Source organism: Solanum tuberosum, unplaced genomic scaffold (genome assembly GCF_000226075.1).
Source record: "Solanum tuberosum cultivar DM 1-3 516 R44 unplaced genomic scaffold, SolTub_3.0 scf00183, whole genome shotgun sequence".
Classification (NCBI taxonomy): domain Eukaryota; kingdom Viridiplantae; phylum Streptophyta; class Magnoliopsida; order Solanales; family Solanaceae; genus Solanum; species Solanum tuberosum.
Window position 1 is genome coordinate 721,122 of NW_006239110.1, and position 10,132 is coordinate 731,253.

The window sequence follows — 10,132 nt, forward strand, 5'->3', positions numbered from 1 at the left end:
GGGTTATGGATTGGGAAGGGAGAGTGAATGGAGGAGATTGTAATCTGACATCTTCTTCTTCGTCGGGTTGTACTAGTATGGGTGCTGGAGGATTCAGTTATATACAACACACCGTTTCTAAATTTGATACCCTTGCTGGTGTAGCTATCAGATATGGTGTTGAGGTAAATTCATTCTTTCAATTATTTCATTCCACAACCAGGACTTCTTTACATCACTGCATATTTTGAAACCAAACCAACCGATTCCGTGCAGTAAAGTGACCAGTTATTTTGCTCTCAGGTGGCTGATATTAAAAGGATAAATGGCCTCGTATCAGATCTCCAAATGTTTGCTCTCAAAACACTTCAAATACCGTTACCTGGGAGGCATCCCCCATCGCCCATCATATCAAATGGTCAAGGGTATTGCTTCACTTACCAATTTACTATTCATACAGGCTTTTCATGTCTAAAGAACTATATTTGTGGATCTATGTTTTGTATTTCCAGTTTAGATGCAAGTCTTATTACTTGTTTATCATAAAACCTACCTTTCATAATCCAGCTGCCTTAAATTGTGTTTGAGGTTACCTCTGCCCAATTGAATTTACTCCCTATTTTTTACTATCAATCAGAATTTTGATTGGGGACCAACTCAATCGCTTATATTTATGCTTCTCTAGCTACTCAAATCATATCTTTATTGGTCTTATGTTGCATATTGAGGTCAACCGACCTTTCTTTGCTTCTGAATTTTTATCTAGGGCTTGCTTGGTCTAGGTTTTGTTTGATGTACCCTGTGAAAGCAAAACTTCTAACAAATCATTTAGCTTAGGTAGTAGATCATATGTTGCTCGGCTCCTCCAAATGACTGCCGCACCTGTGTTGGATCCCCCAATAATGAATAACTTTTGGATGATCCGACACAGTCGACAGCATTTTTCTTTTTAGAGGATCCAACACACAGCCAATGGCATTTTTTAAGGATCCAATCAGCATAGGGTAGAAGTAATCTTCCTTACACTTGGACTAATGGATCTCCTACTGCATTTTGGTGTACAAAGATTGTGGATCAATCTGTTCTCCAAAAAATAGTAAATAGTTGTACACCAGCATTATTTGACCCTAGCTGTAGATATAAGTAGAGATCGAGTGGCAAAGAAACCAAGCTGTTCTAAATGATTACTTCGGCTTTTTCATTTAAGTATTTGGGATCAGCTTGATGTACTTAGATTTATTTATTGATGAGTCAGGCTTAGTAAGTGTTTTTGTAAGTACTGATTTTACATGATTTTCTCACATCCTTAGTCTTGAAGAAAATAGCAGAGATCCATACCAATCACAAAGAGAATGCTTTTGGTTTTTTTTGTTTGTTTCAAGATTGATAAGCTTACTTAGTTTGTCTCACGAGAAGTTTCTTGCATGTGCAACTGTTGTCTTTTTGTACACCTTCACAAGTCAGTTAGTTCTTCCCTCAATATCCAATACTGAAGGGAGAATTACTGTCTTACACGAGACACCTCTTATGAACAAGCTATGAATGTCATCTAACAAACTAGAGGTGGATGACATTTGGGCCCTGAGAAAAATGTAGGGAACTTGTTCTATGCAGTTTTAGAGTCAGCTATCAAAGTGACAAAAAAAATAAAGGACATGTGATAATGAGAGATCATAAGGGTTTTATCACTAATCTGGCCTAGACAAGCTGAGAGGAGGAACCTGAACTCTGTTTGAAGCTCATGCTTTTTAAATAACAAGTTTCAGCAGAAACTGTTATATGACCTGTTGAAGTTACATGTTTGGGGATTGTGTTAAGTTGATTTACCTCTACATTGAATATTTGTATGACTTTAACTACACGCTAAATTGACTTAATTTTATTTGTCTTATTGAACCAAGAACCTGAAAACGTCTTTTCATATACGGAAGCTTGTCCCTTGGTTATTTTACCTTTGCACACTACCATCTGCAATAGTGGCTAAGTGTGACTTTTTTCTTTGCAGACCTAGCAGCTCTGAGCAGACTTCTTCAAGTCGTCGACACTCTGATATATTCGATTCATTTCAGTCCCTGAAACTGAAATCCTCTCCCCAGCCAAAAGTTTCGCCAGCCATGAGCAGCTTACAAGGATATTATGGTCTTAAACCTCCAGATCAGAAAGCTGCTTCTGAAGGATTTGAAATGGCAGTGTATCGTAAGGGAGGATCACATTATTTAGAAGATGGCCCATTTTACAAATCCTCTTCTCTTTCAAATCCACCACTTAGTCTTCAGAGAAAATCTAAAAGTGTAGCTAATGGTTTTATGTCAGAGAATGGGGTTCCTGCAAATCATCTATCAACACAAGACACCAGAGACAATGGTTCGGATAGATGGTTTAAGAAATTAGTGAGAAGGCGTCAAAAGTCAGAGACTGATTTCACGCGTACTCCAGAAATGCTGTTGAAGGAAGATAACAGCAACAGTGGCTGGTTTTCAGCCGTCACTGGCAAGGGCTTAGCTTTGAGACCCAAGTCAGCTAATCGAACTCTCTCTGGAGCGGATGCTGAAGCAAATTCAATAAATCCTATTCCTATTGGCTTAGGGGATTCTTTACTAAACGACAGCACATCCGTAGTTAGGAAGTCATCAAGTACATCGAATTTGCAGGATTCAGATAGCGGTACATTGTCTTCCCTGTGGAATTTGAAGCCAGATTTTCAAGCAATTTCTACTGCAGCCATTACTAAGCCAATCTTTGATGGGCTACCTAAACCAATCACAGGTCGAAGAAACAAGGCCGCACTCGATTAGGTTATTCTTTCTGCATTAGCTGCTTAGAAGTTCATTTCTTCGATACTTTAGACAGCATCCTCTGGTGAAGTGATAAATGGAGAATTGAAGATAGAAGCAGACACTTTGGTTATCTCATGGTAAAAATAAACTTGTTTTGGTTTATGAATATCGGTTGGGGCATGTTCATATCTTCCATTGGTGAAGTTGAAGTGTCCTCAGAATTAGTTTGAGATTTATAGCAGCACCAAACTTGGGTGAAGCATCGATTTTTGCTATAGAATGGTAATGCATTATGACAGCAGATGTATATTAGGCATTTAAGTTGATTGATCTGAAATTGGGAGAGAGGATATTGTTTATACGTGTATTATATGATCTGTACATGATCACTTTTCTACACATGATTTGTGTTTTTATTTCATCTGGAGTGGAGATTGATAATTATTTTTACACAAACACACACTGAATTGCTAATCTTTTAATCATGTAGGCCATTCTTGCATGTAATATATATTTGATATTTGATATTTGATATTTGATGCCCAAGAAAAGGCATAATGTCAGAATTCAGAAAGATTAATTAACATTTGATTTTGATAGCAGCTAATCTTTACCCAATTTTAAAATAAATAATGATCTGATTATAAAAATATCTTGACATAGTCAACACGTAAAACAACACTATCCACAGAAAAGCAGCAAAAAATAACTAGAGAATCAGAAAAAAAAAACTTCATGTAAGCTACATTTTGCATTTTCTTTTGCAAGAATATTTTTTATCGGGTATCAAATGGGTGGGTTGAGTTGAAATTAGAAATATTAAAATGGATTGAAATAAAAATAATGATTGGATTGAGTTGAAATTGGAGATATTAAAATAGGTTGAAATTGGAGATATTAAAATAGGTTGAAATAAAAATCGAATTGGGTCAATGAATCGTCCAAATTTACTTTAGACTCAAATGGATTGAACTCAAATGGGCTAAAAAGTTGAGTCATGATCCGTTCAAATTGACCCGCTTAATCTTTATAATTTTAACATATTGTTATTTAACTTTTATAACCATAATTTGAATTTCAATTAAAAAAAAATAACAAATATAAGTTATAAATGGATAGATAAGTCTTAGAAAATATAGAATAAATAGTTAGTACTTCATACCTTTAATATGAGAATGTACAATACACTAATGTAAATAAAAAAATCTTATAACGGGTTGAAATTAAAAATTAAATTAGACTCAATTGAAAATTTATTAAAAATGAATTAAGGCTTGAATGGTTGAAATTGAATTCAATTCAATTTTTCTTAATCCCAACATATAAAATTATACAAGAATTAAACAAATTATCTATATTTGGAATCATTTTGACACCCTACTCTACTGTGCTACTCTACTGTGCAAGTATACTTTTAGAGAAGGACTAAAATACAAAAAAAAAGACTCGGCAAGCTTCTTTTAAGAGAAAATGGTCTTAAACCCCCCAATCTATACCCGAAATTCCAACTACACACTCCAACTTCAAGGGTGTCCTATTACCCCTGAACTTTATATTTCTCTATTTTCTACACACTTCAGTGCTGACCTGTCATAGGAGGTGTTCTCACCTCCTCTAGGCGTGTTAGAAGGTGAATTTGACGAAAAATCTCTCTTTTTCCAACAGTCATCTTCCCCACCCTTAAATAAACCATTGTTTCTTCTTCCCCACCATTAACCCTTGTTCCTTTTGTAAAAAAATCACGATTTTCTCTAAAAAAAATAAGTAGGATTTAATTGTTTATGTTTATTTCTACTTCAAATCTTGAATTTAGGGTTTGTAATCTGCTCTAATTTCTTATTTAGGTCTCTAATTTGAATTTTGAATTTTCTCGAAATTCATCAAAAATGACAAATGAACTTGAATAAGCTAAATCAGTTGATAAACTACGAAATCAAGTTGAAAATACACAGCAAAATGCTTCGATCATCAACTGAAATGCATATGCAAATGGAGTAGGAGATGAAAAGGAGAAAGGATGATTTTTGGGTCTTTTACATTTTAGGAGGGAAATAGAGAAAAAAGGGAATTGGGAGTTGAAGAGGTGGGGGACCCGGCGCGTGCAATCACGTTGGACTATTTGTTGGTTTATGTGTTGAGGTCAGCGTTTAAGTGTGTAGAAAATAGAGAAATATGAAGTTCAGGGGGATAATAGAACACCCATAAAGTTGGAGTGTGTAGTTGGAATTTCGGGTATAGGTTGGGGGGCTTTAGACCATTTTCTCCTTCTTTTAATGCACCTTTCCCTTTCTCCTTTTTTGACAATTGATTGCATCATAATAAATTCCTTAACAACTACTTCCTCTATTTTTTTTTAGTCCATCCGTTTAAAAAAAAAAGACCTAGTTTAATTTGGAACAGAGTTTAAGAAAAGAAAAAAGACTTTTTAATTTTGTGGTTCTAAATTAAAATTATGTTAAATGTACCAAAATGCCCTTTAATCTTGTGGCCTTAAACATGTCACGTGGAAAGTTGAAGTTAAAGTGTTGCCAAAAAAGAAAAGAGGTCATTCTTTTTTAAACAGACTAAAAAGGAAATTAGATCATTCTTTTTGAAACAGAGAGAATACTTGTTAAATTTTGACTTGACATACCTAATAAGAAAATAATGATTACTATAGTGAGTTTACAATTTGAGTCATACAATCTTAGACATATTTACTCATTATATTTTTCAAAGACATTAACTCAATGTTAATAAACTGGGGTATCATAGAGAAAAAAAATTATTTTTTCTTGATTTGTCAAAAATGACAAGTAAATAAAGAAATCAAATTAAGAAATATTTGACAAGTAAATATGGACAAGTAATATAAGTGTCACTTTAGGGCATAACAAAAATTTCCATCCTCAACACAAAAATCAGTATATGATTTTTTAATGGTCATTTTACATAAATAATATAATATAATACATTAATTACAAATTATAATATAATATATACTCTTACTGAAAACAGTATTAGTTTTGTTACCAGAAATAGCAAAACACCAAATTTGCCGCCGGAAGTACTCCATGTTGGCTGATGCGGTCATGGTAACCCTTGGTGATATTGCTCAGGTAAGATTTGGATTAATCTATTTAGACATTTCAGATTTTTTTATTATGACTTTACAATTTTTAAGAAAAAATATAAGTAATTAATTAACATATTTTAGTACCGTTAATAAGAGAAAAAATAACCAATAATTATAATACATTTTGAATTTAATATATTATAGGCATGTTTCAATGCATGTGGTGAATATATAACTAAAATATTTTTAATACAAATATATTATAAGTATTATATCTGAATTTCAAATATTCCGGTACTATTTAAATTAGTTTACATCATTAGAAATGTATTATATTTGTTTTGGAATAATAACTATCGAATTTATAGTAATGTATAATATCGAATTCAAATTGTATTATAACTATCATTTATATTTATACAATTTTAATACAACTTTAATACAGTTTTTTCAGAGCTTCACCTCTTCTTATTCGGTAAATCACCATCACTAGACCACCGATTGTTTATACTTGATACAATTTTGATACAACTTTAATATAATTTTTCAAAACTTCATCTAATATATAACTAAAACATTTTTAATACAAATATATTATAAGCACTATATGTGAATGTCAAACATTAACTATCATTTATATTTATACAATTTTAATACAACTTTGATACAGATTTTCAGAGCTTCATCTTTTTTTCTCGTAATTACCACCACCAGACCACCGATTGCTTATATTTAATACGGTTTTGATACAACTTTAATACAATTTTTTAGAACTTCACATAATATACAATTTTAATACAACTTTAATACACATTTTTATCAAATGGTCATTAAAACTAAAATTATGTCATATATGGTAATAAAAATAAAATAACACTTAAAAGTGTGATTAATCCAATAAAATATATTATCTATGTAAAAATTTCATTTTCAATTATATTCTTATACTCCATCTTCTTAATAATGTTCAATTTTCAAGACACGTTAAATAAGAATAATTTAGTTAACTATACATTATATTAGGGGTGTCAAATGGGCGTGTTGGGTTGAAATTTGAGATATTAAAATGGGTTGAAATAGAAATTAGGCTGGGTCCTAACCCACCCAAGTTTACTTTGGGCTCAAATAAGTTGGACTCTAATGGGCTTAAAAACTAGTTGGGTCTTGACCCGCTTAATTCAATAATTTTAATATATTGTTATTTAAGTTTTATAACCACAATTTGAATTAAACTAAAGAAAATCTAAAAAAAGGAAGTTACAAATGGATAGATAAATTCTAAAAGATATAAATATATAGTAATTCATACCTTTAATATAGGAACATATACATTACATCAATGCAATAAAGAGTCTTAAAACGGGTTTAAATTAGAGATTAAATTGGGCTCAATTGAGGATTCTCTTAAATGAGTTAGGACTTGAATGGGAGACTTGACTTGAAACCCTAGGTTGACTTCTTCTTCTTCAAGCTTTCTAGAGAGAGAAAAATGATCCTCTTCAAACTCAGCCTCGCTTGCTTGCCCGGAAGGGCCCGGAAGAGGAAGTGATCCCCCGACACTAAAAACAAAAATCCCAGAGAGAAGCTGAGAACACAAAATCCCTAAATGGGATAGCAAATAGTTCCTAAGAAATTGAGAGAATGATTTCAATTGGGGAAATTTAGGGTTTAAAACACTTATATATGACTTCTAGGTAAAGGCAAAACGACAAAGTGTTAGGATAGAATAATTAGGAAAAGACCCAAAAGCCCCTGACTTAAAGTTGATGCAACCACCGGACGGTGGCCCTCACGAGTCATTGTGGCAGTCATGGTCCTTGACCAATGGCCTGGGGAGAGGCCCCCTGCTGCCTTACCCCTTCACGACCACCTTAATGGGTCATTTGCCTCTTCACGACCCATCTAGGGGTTCGTGGGAGGAGGCTAACTTTGGGGATAGGTTCTACCTCCCCCACACGGGAGTCATAACGACTCGTCTACCTTCCCACGGGTCATTAAGACCCTCGTGGGAGGGGTCCCTACCCAGCATAGAGGACTTGCCACGGGCCACCACACGGACCATGGTCCCCTTCACAGCCCGTCTAGGGTTCCGTGGAGGTTCCATGGTCCAAGTGTTGGCCTTTGAGTTCTTTCTCATTACCCCTTTTTAGGCATTTCTTGAATTCGAGCTGTTACACCCTGTCTATCATTGGGAAAAATCATGCAATTGGGTCAACACTGAGCCACTCAGACTTAACCCACATCAAATTAGGCACAAACCCAGCAAATTAAGCAATTCAATCCAACAATTTAACCAACACAATTCATCATTTTTACAGGAATTCACAATTAAAATCACACGGACACAGTTAAATTTCAATAATATGATGCTCCCCATCAAAATCAGGCACTTAATCTCAGTTAAATAGTTTAAGCCCACACCATATATGCCTTCTAAACTCAAAAACAACAACAACAAGTTGAAACACCAACCTTGTAGCCGAAAATAATCAAGAAATTAAGGGATTCAGGGTTAGGTTGACTCGAACTGCAAGCGAATGCACTCCTAGCACCTGAAAGAAACTCACACAATGCTCACAAACACTCAAAATGCATGATGCAAGAGAAAGGAATCGAAAAAGATATCAGATATTAAAAATATTGATTTTTGAATTTGAAAAGACTCTTGGCCTTTTTATATCAGGCACGTTCGGTGATCACGACTAACGTTGCCAAACTTATTCAGTGAATCGCCAACTGGAGCTTAAGCTTGCCGAACTTTCCTGAACAAACACCAAACCTAAAGGCTGATTCGGCGGACCCGATGGTCCGCTTAATGCACTTTGGCGAATCTCCCTTTGGAGTTCTGATCGCCTATCTTGACAGTGCACTTTTTCATTTTTTTCAAGCTCAAAAGGCGGACAAGAATTAGTCCGCATAATGCCTTCGATGGATCGTCGTTTGGATTTTGCATCACATATTCTTCCCTTTTCAATCTTTCAACCTCTTCTCAACCTGCACTCACAACGCACGCTATTTAAGAGTACTAAAAGAAACAATAAAGACTTGGATTGCCTCCGAAGAAGTGTCTTATTTAATGTCATGGCACAACATATTTCTCAAACTAAATAATTATTGTTGGGGTTTGGGATGGTGTCACTAGGAAAAGTTCCCTTTTGCCTAAGATTTAGATGAGTGGAAATTTGACCCAATTGGATCTCCAATAGCTTGATAGAATTTGAGTGTGAAGTTACCTTCTGAGTTATAGTGGAGAAGTCATTTTTAAAATCCTTTAACACCTTATCGGACCCTTTAAACTTGTTGTAGATTCTTACAAGCATGTCTTCCGTCCGGATACCTTCTAACCCAGCTGGTTCTTTTGAGCGTGGATGATCATGGGGAGGCACATATCTATCTTTGTCCATCTGCCTATCTCTCCAATTTCCACCTCGACAGTCTTTTCAACCACTATCTTTATCCTTGTTTGAACCTTGGTTCCCACCATGTCGTTGATAATTATTGTGAGAACCATCCACTTGATTTCCCAAGTATTGAAACTTTTTATTGTATAATTCCTCGAATTTGGCATCATCTGGGCACTACCCACTATTGGTTCCAACCGCATTTACCAACCTGGTTCCACCTCCCATAACATGTTTAGACAACAAATCATTTTGAGTTATTATTTTGGCTATGTTTTCATCCCTTTCATGGTCCTTCTTGATTTGTTCTTTTCTCAAACCCACTTGTAGAAGAGGCATTTGGTCCTCTCTAGTATGTCATGCTCGATTAACCTTAGTTATATCATCTAGCAACAAAGAAGTTACATCATACGATTATCTCATCAATCCACCATGGACTAATTGATCAACCACACCACACCTTTATTGACTGAATCAAGGATGCAATAAAAGTATTGCAACAACAAATTGTCTGGAACGCCATGCATTGTACATTGCAATAGCAACTTTTTGAACCTCAACCATGTTTCATGCAAAGGCTCACCTCCAATGCTTTTGAAAAAAATTATTTGGAGACGAAGTTTAACTATCTTCGAGGGTGGAAAGAATCTTTCCAAGAATGCCACAGTTAGCTCATCGCACAAAGTAATAGAATCATTTGGCAACTCTGTCAACCATCTTGTAGCCTCTCTTGTTATAGAGAACGAGAATAACCTCAACCTTATAGATTCTTGGGAGATATTCTTGAACAAAAAGGGTCAACACACTTTTTTGAAATTACTAAGGTTCTCATGGGGATCCTCATGAGCTAGAACCCCATAAATTCATTTCATTTGGAGCAATTGTATCATAGTTCGGGTAATGTGAAACACCGTCCTCCC

At 34.8% G+C, this 10,132-nt stretch overlaps 1 protein-coding gene across 1 annotated transcript; it reads left to right on the plus strand.

The window, feature by feature from the left end:
• The first annotated feature begins 6 nt into the window (after positions 1-6).
• Positions 7-3,177, plus strand: LOC102602521 (uncharacterized). Its single transcript, XM_006354913.1, has 3 exons — positions 7-164; positions 283-404; positions 1,985-3,177. Exons 1-3 carry the CDS (start codon positions 78-80, stop codon positions 2,772-2,774), a joined length of 999 nt encoding a protein of 332 aa, XP_006354975.1. The 5' UTR covers positions 7-77; the 3' UTR covers positions 2,775-3,177.
• The last annotated feature ends 6,955 nt before the right edge of the window (positions 3,178-10,132 follow it).